The 19,367-nt window shown below is 42.4% G+C and overlaps 1 protein-coding gene across 2 annotated transcripts in view; it reads right to left on the reverse strand.

The window, feature by feature from the left end:
• The window catches only part of ERMARD (ER membrane associated RNA degradation), a 111,658-nt gene that overhangs the window by 76,082 nt on the left and 16,209 nt on the right, over positions 1 to 19,367 (reverse strand). For both annotated transcript variants that reach the window (XM_040350932.1, XM_040350933.1), the window contains exons 3-6: positions 17,162 to 17,301; positions 9,574 to 9,675; positions 8,230 to 8,319; positions 6,306 to 6,403 (exon numbers count right to left, since the gene is read on the reverse strand). In XM_040350932.1, the coding sequence (XP_040206866.1) occupies positions 6,306 to 6,403; positions 8,230 to 8,319; positions 9,574 to 9,675; positions 17,162 to 17,301 (430 nt within the window). The remainder of the gene's footprint in view (positions 1 to 6,305; positions 6,404 to 8,229; positions 8,320 to 9,573; positions 9,676 to 17,161; positions 17,302 to 19,367) is intronic.

A 19,367-nucleotide genomic window follows, 5' to 3' on the forward strand; every position in this document is an offset into this window, starting at 1 on the left:
AAAAGTTACAGGAAGAAAAAGAAAATAAGCTGGCAATGTTGTAACCTTTCCCTAGTCCAAAACAAAGAAGAAGAAAAAAGTTTGAGCAATACATACACTTGAATTAGTAATTTATTTGATCTGCGAACATATATATATATGCAGTAAATAAAAAGAACAAAAAAGAAATAAAATGGAATCAAACCACATATAATTTCTATTTCCTGTACAGAAACTGTCAACAAATTGAAAGGGTACCGTATTTGCCAGCGTATAAGGCGACTGGGTGTATAAGACGGCCCACTAATTTTCCAGCTAAAAGGTTGGTTTTGGGATATACTCACCGTATAAAAGACTACCCCCCTTCCGACTAGTGCCAATTACATTGATCTTGAAACAGTAAAATTAAAACGAATAAAGCTTAATAAAAAGTCCCAAAAGTTCTATATAAAACTGTAGCAGAGCTACTTTTAAACCAGCGTTTAAAATTCTTCTATGGGTGTAATAAACTCATAGGCATATGATGATAGTGCAGATGGATCACACACAAATTAGTCCTTTAAATAAGTGCTCCTTTCACCAAGGGGGTGTTCACCACGTGGGGGGATGGTTACTCCCCTGTTGGGGATGCACTCACCACAAGATTGAATAAAAAGGGCCTGGATTATATGTCTGTGTATATCTCCCGGAAGATGCACTTCTCCACCAGCAGGAATGCAAGTTCAAACCGCATACATATAATGGAAAAAACACTCATATAGTGTAATACAGTTTAAAATCTTTTATTGTGCCCAAAATAACATCCCCTTTGTATATTGTGCGTACCACAAATAAACAGTAATCAAGCATAAAACGAAATCAGTACTGTGCCTGTCAGCTTCTCCCTATGAGCCTGTGAAGATGCAGATGCCTGCCAAAATCTCCTGTTCCTGCTCCTGGGGGCTGCACAGCGTCTCTGGTCATGGAATAAGCCATACGCCATAAGCCATACTCCTTGACGTGTTTCGTCATTGGTTTAGACTTCAACAGAGGGCGCCCTCTGTTGAAGTCTAAACCAATGACGAAACGCTTATTCCATGACCAGAGACGCTGTGCAGCCCCCAGGAGCAGGAACAGGAGATTTTGGCATGTATGCGGTTTGAACTTACATTCCTGCTGGTGGAGAAGTGCATCTTCCGGGAGATATACACAGACATATAATCCAGGCCCTTTTTATTCAATCTTGTGGTGAGTGCATCCCCAACAGGGGAGTAAACATCCCCCCACGTGGTGAACACCCCCTTGGTGAAAGGAGCACTTATTTAAAGGACTAAATTTGTGTGTGATCCACCTGCACTATCATCATATGCCTATGAGTTTATTACACCCATAGAAGAATTTTAAACGCTGGTTTAAAAGTAGCGCTGCTACAGTTTTATATAGAACTTTTGGGACTTTTTATTAAGTTTTATTCGTTTTAATTTTACTGTTTCAAGATCACTGTCATATATTTTTAGCAGCTGCTGCCATTTACACATATTTATTATTCTGTCACCAATTACTTTGAATTCACGTAACTAAGCGCCGAGTAGTGCTACATTGTAGGAAGGACGGCATTAGTACTAATTTGAAGTGCCAATTACATGCCTCACCTCACTGTGCCCATTACATGCCTCACCTCACTGTGCCCATTACATGCCTCACCTCACTGTGCCCATTACATGCCTCACTTTGCCGATCTCCATACCTTATCCCTTGTCATGCAGAGTCAGACTGTGGGCGTCCATTGTTCAAAAGCTGCACCTCCTCCTCTTCCTGTTCCGTGATATGTGGCACACTCAGTTTCCCAGCAGAGCCTGTGTTCAGTGTTCCGCCTATCGCGGCTTTTGAACAATGGACGTCCGCAAACTGACTCTGCATACAGGTATAATACCTTAAAAGGTCGCCTTATACGCCAGAAAATACGCAACTCCAATTTTGTGGGGAAAAAAATAGCAAATAAAAATAAACAAATATAGCATATACAATTGTGACACATTGTACTTGAATGTTATTAAAAAGTACCTTTCCTTTTCAATGTGCAGCTCTGTAATTTTCTGTAAAATGCAATGCAATATGGCTACCTGGAGGTGTTCTGTACACAACGCCCCCTCCTCCCAGAAATGTAATTTCCTGCTGTGCGATTAATCTTACTGATTTTCCCAGAAGTCTGAAGTTACAAGTCAGATTTTTGGCATCTCCCACAACAAAAAATAGGATTTTTTGTACTCACCGTAAAATCCTTTTCTCTGAAGTCCATGGACGGACACAGCTTCTTAAATCTTGACAAGTGGGTTATGTTCCCTGTTTACAGGAGAGGACTAGGCAGAAACATGTTAAATAGTTAAATACATGTTACTTTAACAGAGTTGAACAGCCCCTCTGTCTGGCGGTCCCTCCAGACATAACCCTCCTCACTGTAGCATGCAGCCTCAGTTCGTAACAAGCAGTACAAACCTAAAAATGAGGGGTGGGAGCTGTGTCCGTCCATGGACTTCAGAGAAAAGGATTTTACGGTGAGTACAAAAAATCCTATTTTCTCTTATCGTCCATGGACGGACACAGCTCCTTAAATCTTGACAAGTGGGACGTCCCCAAGCAGTGTCAAAAAACGAGGGGTGGGAAATATATCAGTAAACCAATTTTAACTTCACCCCAAAGCAAGCAGAGCTCCTCAACGGAGGAGGTGCAACTTTAAACAGCCGCGGGCAAAAACTAGCGGCTGAAAAAAAAACATAAGATGCACTCACAGCAACCATGTAAATTCTGGAAAAAGCGTGAAAGGACGAGCAAGTCGCCGCCTCGCACACCTGTGAGACCGACGCATGATGTCGGAAAAAAAAAACAGGAAGCACCAATTGCCGTGACCGGAAAGGGGGCCCCGCCCCTTAGGAGCATAGGCCTGTATGACGGTCTGCCTGATCGCCAGGCCCTTTTGTGGACCAGACCCCGACACAAAAGAGAGTCAGAAGCTACGAAACGGAGCCGTAGTAAGCTGGTATACCCGCAAAGCGTGTACCACGCCTAAAGTATGAAAGGCCGAACCTCCTTCGGAAAAAGGGAAGGTAGCGGGCGCACCATCACCTAATCCTTATGGAGGATCAAGCATGGCGGCTTGCAAGACAAGACCGCCAACTCAGAAACCCCTCTAACAGAGGTAAAGGCCACTAAAGGGGCCACCTTCTGAGATAGTGTCAAGAGAAAATCTCTCTGATGTTTCCAAAGGAAGGTTCCTGAAGAACCGAGAGCACCAGGGTCAAAACTCATGGGGGAAGAGATGGGACAAGAGGGGAAAGTATATGACAAACCCCCTGCACACAAAAAAGGGCACCCACCAGGGAACGGACCGCAAAAAGGCCACTGAAAGAACACAGCCAAGGCTGAATCTGCCCCCAAACAGTGCTTTAAGCAATTTTTAGATCCACTCCAAGCTTTAAAAAAACAGCAGGACCCTGGACACTGAGTACATCAGTGGACGTCACTCCATCCCTTCGCACCAAGAGAGGTGAGACGGTAGATCCTCCGGAAGAAGACTACGGTGCCCTCAGCATTGTTGAGATGACCGAGTCAGACAGACCCCGGTCACCTAAAGTCTGGCTTCCAACAACCATGTTGAGCAAGTCAGTGACTGTACAACAGGAGGAAGTATGGGACCTCGAGACAGAGGAACCTCCTGCCCTGGCAACCGCCAGGGTACCTCCGCTACTAGGCACCCGATATCAGCGTACCAAAGACGCCAAGGTCAATCTGGAGCGATTAGAATCATCACGATCTCCTCAGCCTCCACTCTGTGGAGCGGCCGAGGAAGCAACTACCATGGACATACAGACCCCACAGGGCCACCAGCGCGACTGACGCGTCTGTACCAGATCACTAGACCTGGCCACTAACTTTGACACCCTTGCGGCGGAGACGAGCGGCCAGGAGATCCATGCCCTGTGAGGCTCACCTCCTGCAAGGGAGCCGAAACACCCCAAGCACAAAGACCAGTCGCCCTGGTCCAGCATCTGGCGACTCCAGTAGTCCGCCTGCCGGTATACCTGATGGTAGACCAAAGCCATGGCCGTGGCGTTATCCGGCTGAAACCAGATCGGTCGACCACGAGAAGCATAGCCTGATCGCCTAAAATAGTAGGACAATGAACAGTAGACAGCACCTGGTATTCCCAGGCGGTCACCCACCCAGGCACTAGCCAGGCCCGACCCTGGGTACCTACCGAGACCAGACACATTCAGGGAGTTGTGGCCATAGGTCCACACAAGTCCAGCGACTCAGGGCCGACTGGACCCCCCTAGTTTTGTGAACTCCCCAGGTTCACAACACGTGAGCTGTCATCTGTCGTAAACACCAACCACTGGAAGGAATAAACAACTTCCCGGACCGAAGAGTCGGGGATCTCTGTCACCAACTCAGAGAGACTCTGACTAGGTGGCGCACCGGAATCTGATGATTTCAGCGACAAGAGATTTTTACCACCTGGACAGTATTACCCCTGGAAAACCAGGGTGTGGAACTGGGCATACAGTACCGCCTTGAAGGAGGCTACCTACAGGCCCCAAACCAGCAGGCGCCCGGAGAGAAGACCGATAGCGTGATGCCAATACCTTCACCGCAGACTGAAGAGTCTGCAATTTCTCCAGGGGAAGAAAGACCTTTGCCACCGAGGAGTCTGGATCAACAATAGATACTCCAACACTGAGTCGGAACCTAGCATGCCCAGGATTTGAACACTGGGTCGCACACATGGAGGGCAGGCTTGCTGCCACTGAGCTACACCTTCTGGCCTAAACGTTTAACACCCACCCAAATCTTCGGAGGGTCTGAATGGGAATAACCCATCCACTAGGTCGGAGACAGAAGCTGCTCTCAGAAGAAGTCGTCCAAGTAGCCAATGAGGCAAAGCCTCGCTGTCCCAACTAAGTTAGGATAAGTGCGAGCTCCTAGCTGAAAACCCATGGTGCTGACGCCAGATCAAAAGGGAGGGCCACAGGCTGACAGAGACCCTCTCTCATCACGAAGCACAGAAAAAAACACTGACATGCGCAAAACGGGACATGCATGTATGCGCCCTGATGTCCGAGGACGTCAGGACATCCCCCGGATGGAGCGCAGCTACCACCGAACTAATGGATTCCATGCGGAACTACCCGACGTTCACAAAGGTATTTAGGGCCTGAGGCCCATAGAAAACCCCAAAACTCTCGTCCTGCAGGAAAGGTAAAATTACCCCGCAGCTTAGCAAATCCCACACTGCCCAAGGCAGACTGACGGGCCGGGAGAGGAAGACACGAGGAAAGATGTTAGCAATGCAGCAAGGGAAAAGGAGCAGGGAAGGGAGGAGAAGAGGACCCCCGAACCCCAGGAATGCCCAGCCGTACCAACCCACCGAAGCAGGAGGGACTGTACTTACCCGTCCAAGCAAGGACTCGCTGACGCATTCCTGACAGAACTACAACCGCAATAGAGGTAGCTGTTGGCCCGGTCCACTGTGAGTGAGACAACACCACAGCCCAGTCATATGTGGACCTCGGAGCAAAGCGCACCGGCCACCCCAGGAGTCATGGGGTATGGCGTGGCAGACCCAGCCTCTTTGCAAAGGTGTGTCCACGCTTTCTGGTCGGACTGAGTAGACTACAAGGATCTATATTATCCAGCCTGTCTCTCAGCCGACAGTTGAAAGAAGATTCTTCAAGAAAAAGTAAAATAAAATAAAATTTCTCCTCAGGGCGCTGGGCCCAAAGGGAGCCATACGTCCTTCTCCTTTGCTAGGCAGAACGAAACTGAGGCTGCATGCTACAGTGAGGAGGGTTATGTCTGGAGGGACCTCCCCCTGGTTGTTCAACTCTGTTATTGTAACATGTATTTAACTATTTAACATGTTTCTGCCTAGTCCTCTCCTGTAAACAGGGAACATAACCCACTTGTCAAGATTTAAGGAGCTGTGTCCGTCCATGGACGATAAGAGAAATTTCATTTTTGGTGAGATACATCCAAATAAAAATCAGCCTATAGGGATGGAGTCTCTGCCACATTCCTCAGAGCCTTGCAGGTGATTGATCATTATAAATCTTCAGAACTACAAAGTGTGTTAAAACATACATGTAGATAGATCACCCAGAGAATGTTTTTTTTTTTCCCCCAACAAAAGTGGAGTTACTCTTTAAAAATCTTAACATCAATCTCTAGAAACTTTGCAGCTCTTTATGATTACCATGCTTTTACTGCACTATGTTTCTCAGTTTGGAAATAAAAGTTTCCACCTGTGGCAGGACGTAATTTTTTTTGACTCGTACTGTATTTCAACTTACTTAGGGGGAATTTCATGAGGTGAAGCAAATCCATGCCATAAGATGTTACGGAGGTTCAAACTTTCTGGAGAACCGATAAAAATCCTCAGAACATCCATCTGGTTGTAAAAAGCAAGAGTATTAGAGGAAATAACCAACTATATATGAATGTATTAATTTAGGAGGCAAAAAATAAGATTAAAAAAAATGACACAAAAGTTGTGCTTTATGAAACTGCAAGCTGTACAGTAATCTAAAATAGTTCAAACATACTTTTGAACATGATCACACAAATGATGATAGTATCCTTTAATTTCCTAACTATTGCTGGTAAGTATGCCAGTATAGAGCTGCACTTAGCAGTAAGCTGATTCCTCAACAGGGTACAATATGACATGATCTACCTAAGTTGACTAAACAGACACAAACATAAGATTTATGGAAAAACAAACAGAGAGAGAGGGCGTTAACCACTAAGTGTAGCTTTATTAAATTCAATGGTAAAAACAACAAGTTTTGGAAAAGCAGAAAAAAGCAGCAGAGTTTGTGATGTCATCCTTTCAGCCCTGGGGATTGCCAGCCACTGTTCTGTCCTGTCATCGGCTAAGCTGGTTGTAGCACTCGGACCCGGCTTCCTTGCTACACTCTGAATAGCTTGGTCCCTTTCTTGCCAAACTCTGCTGCCTGTGTCTTGCTTCCATCGCTCCACTAGCCAATAATCTGTCACCATGGGTGTAATATACAAAGTCTGGGATGTTTGATTCAGTTCCTTATCTTTTCACAGTGAGTGTATATAATGCGCATTTTAATTTGTGAATTTAATAAAGCTACACTTTGTAGGTGTCCGCCCCTTTTTCTGTTTATTCTTCCATATGTGCACAAGTGAGGATCTTGCTCCAGTGAGGTGTGGCAGCCATGAAACAAGTGTCAGATATGCTATTGGACTTTTAAAGACTCCCATCACCAATTACAGTTAACTAGGAGCATATTGGTCTTATGCTCATTTTTATGTTTTCTTTCCTTCCTTTGTGTTATGATGGCATGGTATTTGCTCATTTATTATACAACAGGCATCATGCCTCTCCTAGTTTAAATTAAACATTTTTTTTTGCTGTGTCCCATTTACAAGACTTGCCTTCACTTGCTGCCTGTAAACACAACAGGACGTCAGGGGAAATATCTCTAAAGTGATGTAAATTCTCTCTTAGTTGTCAGCATACATTTTTCCTCTATTCCCTGTTTTGGAGGATGCTTAAAATGTTTGACAACCCATAATTTTCAGTCCAGATGACAGTGAATACCAGGAAAAACAGGAAAGATTAATTTCCCTAGAAAACACACAGACAAAAAAAAAAAAAGTTGAGAGGTTCTAACCTAGGAAAATAAGGATCTTCACCGGCACACATAGGTATAGTGATAATCTTGTCCTTTATTTACAAAATCAGATATCAAATGCTTATGTCTAGGACCTCACAGGATCCCTTTTATACATATATACATATATATGTATATCTGTGTGTATGACTGTGTGTCCCAAGCACGTCACGATCCTACGGGGTAAAATGACCGCACCAGCCAAGCAGACTCTGGCTGGAAAAAGCGCCCAGAGGCGATTCAGTTTGCATGTGTAGTGCTATACAAGTCATTCATATTCGCAATATAACTTCTCAGGTGTTCTAACCCCTCATTAAACTTACCCAAGCAAAAGTAAAATGTTGGGTTTAGATACACATCAATAAAATATTCACATTTAGCTTGTGGGTGTACATGCTAAGAAATATAATATAAAAGAGACTTATGTAATATAACACCAAAAAATGTGTACTTTCTGGGAAAGAATAAGAAGACCAGCACATATTGTGTATTAATTAATGATGTGTGTAACAGCAAGCACTGGTGTATTATATTTTAGCGGTTCTTTAACTGGGAAAATGTAATGACTTACAACAGATTTACCAAAGATTGTTGCCAACTCTTCAGATGCAACGAGGTCTCTCAGCAAGAAGGGACAGTCTTTGCCAATTGTTAAATACACCTACAAAGTAAAATAAACAGTTTAAACACTTTAAGAGGAAAACAGAACTTTCTATTTTACAATAATTAAAGTACCCTTAAAAGATAAGTTCACCTTTGGGAACATGTTACACCGGTAACATGTTGCCACTCTTGCAGCTGCTCACTGATCTGAGCCCTCTCTGTGACAGGAGGCGGGGGATTTTCTCCCCATATAAGCGGTCACTATTTGAAAAAAGTGCGACTGAGTAGGGTGCGTCATTCATTTACAGAGTTCTGTGAATGAATGAGCTACCAGTACCTTTGCGGCTGTCTTTTGTAGTCTTTTTTGTAGTTGTCATGGACTACTAGGGCACTGTTGAGCACTCTGATAATTCATTGATTTTTCCTATCTTTGTGAAACTGCATGCCTGTATGATGTACAGGCAGACTGCGTACACTGACAGTCTGTCCTGCATGGCACCCACTATGTGATGATCACGGGTGATGCACCATAGGATAGCCTCTTTGGTCCCCCATACGTCAATTAACACTGATAAGGATTGCAATAGGCACAGAGAAGCCACTCCATTTGCATTGTCTGTAGCGGCATATTCCCATCAGACATAAATTGACAGGAAGGTGCACACATTTGACCAACTGCATTATATCCCCACCCCCCAGTATAATGCAAGAGCATGAAGATTTTAGCTGGGCCCCTAAACTTTTGCCAAGGTTGCTTTGTAGCTGATCCAGCCCTAGTGGAGGTGACGTAATTATTATATAGTATACATACAATAGATACAATGCTGTAGAACAGTGGAGACCTGGATAACTCTTTAGCTTGTCAGATCTGTGGTTCTTGGTATAATCCCTTCACTTTCTACACACGGTTTGAATGTATTCTCCCCTTGTCTAAATCCAATTCCAAGGATGGAAACAATAGCATGTTTTCTGCTCTGAGCTGACAACGGGATATCAGCTCAGCATAGGATTCAGTGAGATTCATTGTTTTCTAGTAGGGTGACAGAAGGTAATCCTCATTAGAAATCCATGGTGGGCATGTATCAACTTGGCATGGCTCAGTGTCTGAGAAACATACTTCTAATATAAGTGATAACACAGTATGTTTCAGTCCCCACTGGCATCACCCTAAGCCTACAATGTTGTATATCAGGACACATTTAGCTGTAAGTGAAAAGTATGCATAGTGGCATACATCTTACATTCTTTATACTTTAGGTGCAAAACTGTTTCTCAGCATGTTTGTTAATGTTCATAATACCGCCTTACTTACATCTCCAAGGGCACGCTCTAAGCAAGATGTCATCTTCATCAACAATAGGGAGATCCTTGTTCCATCCATGCTTTTTAGTACAGTAGGCACACTGAGAAACAACTGAGAACAATATATTTTCATATGATAAATGTATAATATCAGCCAGGAATAGAAATGAAACAAAGCAACAGTGATTTTTCTTTTTATGACTGGGGAAGAATTAGTGCCAATTCAAACAGGGGCGACCTGTCAGGCGACTTAGCCGCCTGACAAATCGCACTCCATGTATTGCAATGGAATCATTCTAATAGGAGCAACCCATGTTGCTCCGATTTAGAAAAAGGTTCCTTGACTACTTTTTGTAAACCGTGCTGTACGGGGCGGCTTCAGAGTCAGATGACTGAAGCCACCCCTGTGTGAACCAGCACTTAGAAGCTCTGTAAGTTTTTTTATTATGATCTTGAGCTTGCCAATCCTTAGATGTGGTGGCTGCATTAGTTCATTTATTTTTTCCATTTCTTTATTCGTTTTTTTTTGTTTTAGACAAAAATTCAAACAACATAAATTCAGGCGGAGTCGGGCTGCCACTACTGGCCCCACGAATGCAAAATGAAAACAGTCTAAAATTAATACCACCCACCCCATCAGGGAGGAAATCCAAAATCCACCCACCCCACCAGGGCTCAAGTCCTGCGGGAACGGCGTCCCTGCACTTTTTTCACAGCAGGAACGCAGTTCCCTTTGCAGGACTAGAGCAGCCGAGCCAATCCTTCACTAAGCGGTGATGCCCAGCTCGAGTCACTGTCAGGGGCAGGTGAACCTTAGTAATTCTTTATGTTACTGGCCGCTTCCTGTATATGGATTCATCGGGTAGTGTGCGGGTATTCCGTCACTTCCTCGATGCCGCAATGTTTCCTGGAAGCTTTTGTCATTGTTCCCAGGAGACATTGCGGAGGTCTGCCATGAGTTATCGCGGGATTTAGAAAGAACTTGCTTAAAGTTCTTTCTAAATCAAGCAGACCTCCGCAGACCTCCGCAATGTCTCCTGGGAACGATGACAAAAGCTCCCAGGAGACATTGCGGCATTGAGGAAGTGACGGAATACCCGCACACTACCCGATGAATCCATATACAGGAAGCGGCTAGTAACATAAAGGATTACTAAGGTACAGTGGATCGAAAACAAAAAACAAAAAAAACATGCGGTTTAGTAATTATGCATATGAGCGTAATATATGAGTAATTATGCACCCCACCCCTGATCTCTCCAAATGCCAGTCTTTTTTTCCGACCCTCTCAGACTCGCTCCTCTACCCTTTCCTCCTTCATCCTTTCAGCGTATCTCAGTGATTGCCTGTACATCAACCAATCCTTCCATCTCCTTACGAAACCTTCTTCACCCGTTTCGCCACTAAACCTTAAAAATTCCATATTGTACGTTTTGTTGATTTTACATAACCAACTCCTCAGCGAAGGGCTCTCGGTATCGTTCCACTGTCTAGGAATTACACTTTTTGCTGCGTTTAGGAGATGGGGAAGCAATGTTCTCTTATACTGTTTAATGGACATACTGCCCCAGTGGAACAGACAGACCCATGGGTCCTCAGGTATTTTAGTTCCAGTAATTTTATATTGTTAATAATACTTCTTTCCAATATGTTTTTATTTTGGGGCATGTCCACCATATATGGAACATAGTTCCAGTTTCCGCACATCCCCTCCAACATGAGTTGGAGGCGACCTCTTGGTACCGATGTAATTTATCAGGTGTTATATACCAGCATGCCAAACACTTATAGTTCATTTCTGTCATACTACAATCCGGTGATATAGCATGTGTCAACCGTAATATTTTACCGACATCAATTTCATTATCCCCTGTTCCCATCTCTTCCTCCCATTTTTTAATAAATGGGGGAGGCCACAATATCTTTAGTCCAGTCAAAATTCTGTATATCTTCGAGATCCCTCTCCGTCCGTCTGAAGCCGAGAACAGCCTCTCTAATGGGAGCAGGCTGCCCTCAGACCTAATCGGTTGGGGTAGGGACTCCACAAAGTGTTTCAACTGTGCATACCTCCACCTATTTACTACCATTACCTATTTTCTACCATTACCTATTTTTTATTGGTCAATTCCTGAAAAGTGCATATTTTACCACCCACTGTGATATCTTTTAATTGTGCGTCTTTTTGTGTAATCCAATTCCCAAACAGACTCTTTTTTCCCACTGTGTCCTATATTGCCATTGCTATACGTGTGATCGTGTGAGTGTGCTCGTCTAAATCTCTTATACTGTATGTGTTGGGATCCATATCACTTTCCCCAAGGTGACCTTACTAATCTGACTTTCCAATCTAACCCATATTTTTTCTTTATTCTTTTTTACCCAACCACCCGTGACATAAGAATAGCGGTGTAATACATTTTTAAATCTGGTAGCCCCAACCCACCTTGTGCCTTATCTCTCATTAACACCGCCAATCTTATACAGGGCTTTTTATTCTGCCAAATAAACCTATGCAATAGCGTATTTAGTATTTTAAAATATGTATCTGGGATTGGGATCGGTAACATCTGCATCTTGTATAATATTTTAGGAAGGATTACCATTTTAAAACAGTTTATCCTACCTATCCATGACCTTTGTCTAGAGGCTATTTTGTTTAAGTCGTCATTCAACAGAGGAATAAAGTTCAGCTGGTAAGTGGTCTCCAATGAGGATGTTATTTTAACTCCTAAGTATTTTAACTCAGTGTCCATCCATACAAATGGGAAGTCCTGTTTTAAAATTCTCTCCTTCTGTATCTTCACACTTATATTGAGGATTTCCGATTTTAAAGGATTTATTTTGAAATTTGCTACCTCGCCATAGATTTTTAGGGTTTTCATAAGGTTGGGGAGGGTTGTCCCGGGGCTTGTAATATAAAACAAAATATCATCGCATAGGCCGCTAGTTTACGTTACTCCCCCTCGATCAATATTCCCCTGAACAAACAATAACGGGGACATACCTGTCGCGTCCCATTAAACATTTCAAAGGACGCAGACATTGTCCCATTAATTTTAATCCTTGCTGTGGGATGATTATATAGAGCATTTATCCATCGAATCATCATAGGGCCTACTCCAAATGCCTCCAATGTATTCCACATAAATCCCCAGTCTACTCTGTCAAACGCTATTTCGGCGTCTATAGCAGCGACCGTAACGGCGACCGTAGCAGTCCTGGGGATTTACTATCTTTTGTATCAGTAAAGGGGTTCTGATGCCATTATCCTTGCTTTCCCTACCTGGGATAAAACCCACTTGGTCTGCGTACACCAAGTCATTCCTCACTGTCTAGCCTACTGGCTAGTACCTTCGTGAACAATTTCACCTTGGCGTTCAATAAAGAAATAGGCCGATAGCTAGAACACAATGAGGGGTCTTTACCCTCCTTTGGGATGATGGCAATTGCGGCCTCTAGTTCTTTGTGTTGTATGTCCCAGTTGGCCCCTATCCCATTCATGTATGAACACATCTTGGGAACTAAAATGTCACTAAACTTTATAGAATATGCAGTCGACAACCCATCAGGACCTGGGCTTTTCCCGGCTGGTGATTCTTTTAAGATTCTAAATATCTTTGCTTCTGTTATGGGATCCTCTAAAGAACTGTGTTTATCTGGGGGTATTTTTTTTAGACCTACCTCATTTAAACAGAACTCTGGAGTTATCTAGTCTCTTTTTAACCTTTTCTGGGGGATCTATTTGAGTTAGAGTATAATTTCCCGTATTAATCTTGAAAAGCCTGCGCTATCTCAGGGGTTGAAAATACCTTTTCCCCGTTACCCGTTTGTATACTTTCAATAAAATTCGCCCCGATTATTTTTTTCTTATAATTTGGATAAATATTCAGCCGACGTGTCCCCCCATTGGTATCGCTCTTTTAGCCTAAAAAACTGCGTTCTGTTTACCTGTTTAATCTGTTCTTTTAATTCCTCTCTTTTTCTGATAACTTCCAGTGCTATTCCGTGGTCTCCTGTATTTTTGTGATAATGCTCAAAATCATGGATTTCTTTATATAACTCCTCGCCTTTCTGTCTGCTCTCTTTTTTTTTCTCGCTGTTCCTATTGCAATCAAGATCCCCCTGATATAGCCTTATGGGCCTCCCATACGGTGGCTTCTGATATCTCCTCTGAACTATTTGTTTAAAAGTACAGCTCCAGCTCTTTTTTTTTTATATAATTAGTATTTTATTTTAAAAGAAAGTCAAAACAAATACAAGATACATTGACAGTGGAACATCATTACTTAACATAATCCGAACACAGTCGGGCATGCATTTGGGATGGGGCTCTGGAAAAGTAAGGGAGCGGAGGTCATCCGCCCACCCTGGACGTTCGGTCCAGTTGAGCAGGCGTCCCCCCCAACAAGTGGGGGGCGGGATAGACCAGAACCCCTACCCCCTGCAATGCTAATTACACTCCCAAAGTAACAGTGAAACAATTCTTGGAACAGCTAGGGGCGCCATGGGACGCCTAATAAATGTACATAATAATAAGACAGGGAAAAAAAAAAAAGAAGAACATTCCAAGAACATCCTGAGCGCCCGAGGCAAGGCTGGGCACCTAAGCACCACATGCCCGCCTAACATTAACCATAGTCTGAAATAAAAAGGCAAAAACGAAATATCCAGCTCTTTTTTAATCATATCTGCGACCTTTACGTCCTGTATCAATTCTTCATTCAGTCTCCATACATTGGTCCTGTTTTGTACACCCTCTAGTTTTAATTTCAGTGATATTGGAGCGTGATCTGAAAAGGTCGCAATTTCTATGTTTGAACTTGTCACTGCGTTGAGCATCATATGCTCTACCAAAAATAGGTTGATTCTTGAGTACGTCCCGTGCACAGCGGAGTGGAACGTATAGTCGTGTATTTTTGTGTATTGAATTCTCCATACATCCATCAATTGGTGTTGGTGCAACTTATTTTTAAGTAACTTCCGCTGTGCCGTTCCAGTCCACTGTGCCCGAGACGTACTGTCCACTTCAGGGTCCATACAAAAATTTAAATCTCCGGCCATGATGGCTCCACCCATCTTAAAATTCATAAATTTCTCCACCACCCCTTTGGAGTATTCCACCTAATTTATTCTGCCCCTTAAGAGCAGATAGCGCCCTTCGGGGTCCACTATTCTATCAGCCGTGGTGAACCTTACTCCTCTAGCAAAACCTATAGCGACCCTCCTTAGTACGTTTGGTTGGGGAGTCTCCATAATACCCGGTTGGGTAATCATATGACCAAATTTTAGGATTTGAGTCCTGGGAAATATGCGTCTCTTGTAGTAGGACTACATCTGCTTTAAAGCGGTTCACCCTAAAAAACATCTATTCACCATTACATCCAGCATACTTCGGATATGTAAAGTATGCTGGACTTCTTTTTTTTTTCGGGGCACATACCGTTTAAAAGTTTGTTTCACTCAGTTCGGGTTCTCTCTGCCGCGGGGAATAGGCGTTCCTAGGCAGCGGTGTAGATGATTGATGTGCCGTGTAGAGCTGACTGCGCAGGCGCCGTACAGAGCCGAGTCCAGCTGGGATATTTTCGGAAAGCGTGACGCGCCATAACAGCACATCAATCATCTACACCACTGCCTAGGAACGCCTATTCCCCCGCAGCAGAGAGAACCCGGAAGTCGGATGAAAAATAACTTTTAAACTGTATGTGCCCCGAAAAAAAAAAAGTCCAGCATACTTTACATATCCGAAGTATGCTGGATGTAATTGTATATAATTCTTTTAGGGTGAACCCCCGCTTTAAGGTACTTTAATTCCCTTAAGATGTTGGACCTTTTTATGGGGGAATTAAGCCCCCAACATTGTAAGATACAATTTTTAATGTAGCCATCTTATATCACGACATTCCCACAACCTACTTCCATCATTGTGTAGCCATCTCAGCGTCTGAATCCCTATTGTTAGGCTGACCTCACTAATTACTATTTTTACGGCATTCATTGGACCTAGGCTCTGAACCTGGCACGTCTAATATCACCTTTGCTGTGCATTGAAGAGAGATCCCACCCGAAAACCCCACCCCACCTCCCAACTTCCACCCCCCCCTGACCCCTACTCTATGGGGGACTTTGGCCTTCCCCTGGCCATGGGATCCGTGGTCCACCCTATCCTTCCTGCCCACTAGATAACCCCCCCAGAAGTTGAGCTCCATCAATGGTGCTCACAACAGGCTGCTGAAAATTGGCCTTGGCAAGAATGCATGCAGGTGGTTAAAAAAAACAAAAAAAAAACAACATGGCTCCTATCTGTAGCGATATACCACTAACTTTGTTAGCTAGCTCCTAGATTCAAAGCAAATTTGTCAAGCCCTGTCATAGACAGTACCTGTATAAACTGCAGTGTGAATAAAACCAGTCATTTTAGCTCATATTTGTGGTATGAACAAAACAAAAAAAAGGGCCGGTTCACACCAAAAACGCATGGATTCCAATGGCAAACTTCACAGCATTGCAGTGCACTCCAGTACAGTCAACAAAAGTAGAAAATGCTGCATTTTTTTCTGCAAAGAACTGTACTGTTTACTGGAATGCAGCAAAAACACAACAGAACACCAAAATGCATAAAAAACAAACTACAACGCATTAAATGAAAAATAATAACATAAAATGTATATTAAAAAAAAGGGGGGTGCACACCTGGAATGTGTCAAAACCGCACCAGAAGGCAAACAAACATGTAGAAACACATCTGGACTGCGTTTCTGTGGTGTGAACTGGCCCTAAACAAAAATTAATAATTCCCTGACCTCTTAGTGAGTTTGGGGAGCTATATCACATAATGAATATTGAATCGTGCTGGGTTTTTCTACATAATACTGTTTGTAAATTCCCCATTTCTTCCTTTCCCAGAGACGTGACAAAATAGAAAGGGGGAAAAAAAAAAAGAAAAATCACACTTTTGACAGTTGTTACCATACAGTCCCTATTACAGTTCTTCCCCTGACCTTATGTTCTGGAAATCAATACCGAACATGCTAATAGTAATTTTATATTCATATTTCAAATATTTTGAGTCTTGAGGTGATGTGTGGAAGAAGTGAGGCATGTGGGTTGTCAGAGGGTATCGGACTACTTGGCCTTCAGTGTTTAAGCAGGAATTTCCTTGTCAAATTTGTTTATTGATTTTTAACAATTAGCATACAGAAATACATAGGGTGGCAGCAAAAGAAAAGATCACATATATGTATATGTTAGCAATATTGAGTTGTAGTTCCAACATAAACTAAAAGTAGTTCAACTAAAACAATTTTAGCATGGATCTACTACTCAAAAGATGACATCATACATTGTATAAGAAAGGATAAAACCAACTTAGACCAGTTTAATAGAAGATGACCTCAGATAAAAAAATAAAAAAGGTCTTAATTATAATCAAGAGTATCGTTTTAAAAAAAGAAATAAAAATTATTATAGAATCTAAAATTCAAGCAGGAATTTCCATGTCACACCGGTAGGCACTATACAGACTATAGTTTCCATTTTTTTCTGCTTCTGGGTACAAGATCAAATGAAACAGTTTCTGTGATTTTAAGTTTTCTTTATACCTCGTTATTGTTTGTCCAGTGGAAGTATTCTCGAAATGCTTCTTCAAACTTCTCATTTGGCAAGGACAAGAAATATAAATACACGGCTTCACATAGGGGCCCCAGCTGCCTGACACTTTCAGCATAATCCAGCCCTATTCCTAAGGGAAAAAAGATTACAAATTGGGAGTAAGTTACCAATATAATGTACAGTTTTACACTACAGAAATAAAACAGGGGCATTATTGTCAGTTAAACAGAAAAATAAAAAAACTGATAACAATAAATGATTGCTAAGTGTTTGACAACAATATTTCTAGTCATTTTGCTGGGCACTAAAAAATTGAGCCAGAGCAAGAATTTTAGAAATTTTACACATTTTTTTTTTGTAAGAATATTCCTATTTAAACAAACATTTTTATTTATATCATATACATTATGTCATGGAATGCTGAGAAGACTGGCCGACCCAGTAGAATGATGCCAAATCCTAGCTTCATCTTCCTGAGCATCCATATATCAGGAAATAATGGGTCCTGGGGAGTGATGAGAGCATCTAAGGCAGTGGTAGGCAAACTTAGCCCTCCAGCTGTTTTGAAACTACAAGTCCCATGAGACATTGCAAGACCCTGATAATCAAAGGCATGACTCCTAGGGGCAGAGGCCTGATGGGATTTGTAGTTTTACCACAGCTGGAGGGCAGAGGTGTCAGTAAAAAGGCCCACACAGTAGTTAGTGTCAATCAAACTTAAATCAGGACTTTCTAGTTAATTAGCTCAGCTCAAGAGAACATCAGCTGAGTTGATTAATTCTTAAGCATAGCACCATTGAGTAAGCTTTAAATGTTGATCTTAATGGCCCTCATACATTACATTTATATCAGTGTATGACATTTAAACATATTACACAGTTATTCAACAACCAGCAATCAATATTTGATGGTAACTCTCATATTCTCTCTACTGATGTCAGTGAAATTAGAGATTAGGGAGTTAGGGAGAGATAGACCTTGTCTTACAGAGATATGTGTACAATGTTGGTCCCCTTTTACACGGTTGGGCTGATCCACCTGTCAGTTTTTCAGGCAGATCCGATTGGACCCACCAGTCTCCTCAATGGAGTGGCGGATGTCACCTGCTGACATCTGACCCAATCCTGCCCGCCAACGTTTCTCTATTTTTTCTTAATTTTTTTTTTTTTTATGATTTTTCGTAATATGGTTATATTTTATTATTTTTTTATTTTCATATTTTCCATATTTTTGACTAATTTTAATATTATAATATTTCATTATTATAATTTTTTGTCCTTATTTTTTGGTATATATACATAATTTTGTGTATATGTATATTTTTCTGAATTATTTTTCAGCATCCTGCCTATGCTTCCTTTTTTCTTTCCTTCTTTCTTTTCCATTCTCTCTCTTCCTCCCTGTCTTTGTTTCCCTCCTTTCTTTTCCTCTCGTTTTGTCTTTACCTTTCCTCCCCTTTTAAACACATGCACAGCATACGTGGCACGCCGTGACTGGCGGCTCCTGATTGTACACAACAGGTTAGTGTACCCGATCCAGTACTCGCACACCAACGGCAGATATGCGATTGGTATTGTGCGTTTTTTAGGTCTCAGTACCATTGCCTATTGCAGTGATTTTAATGTCCAACAGGTTTTTAAACATTTTTTGGTGGGATTCTAACATCAACTTTTTTTCAATTTTCACATGTTTTTATTGGTGACTATTGTATATATATTTTGCTGTTGCACTTTATCACATGCCTGATGAAGGGGTCCTGCGTGACTCCGAAACATGATTTTTGTCATTAAAACTTTTTTGGACGTAGTTTGACGATCGTTGGTGTGCTGGCGAATATGCACGCTTGCTTGATGTTTCCAGGACCCAACTGGTAATCGCTACAACACCCACCATTTTTATGAGCCATTTCTACCAGGAACTATAGGAATATTGATTAGAACATTTCCCATCCTTCTGGCAGATTGGATCAGAGGCAGTTGGGTGTAAACGAACAGACAGTCCGTTTACATCGGACTGTCCATAGAGGAGAGCAGGCCGTGTCTGTGGCCACTCTGCATAAGAGGAGCGGACATAAACCAGACATCCGCCTGCTCAGCGGGGATCAGTGGACAGATTCCCGGTTGAGCAGGCAGACTCAAATTTAGTTTACAAGTTAAAGGATGAGGTCTTTGGATTTGTTACAAAATGTAATTTCAA

The sequence above is a fragment of the Rana temporaria genome, chromosome 4 (genome assembly GCF_905171775.1).
Source record: "Rana temporaria chromosome 4, aRanTem1.1, whole genome shotgun sequence".
NCBI lineage: Eukaryota > Metazoa > Chordata > Amphibia > Anura > Ranidae > Rana > Rana temporaria.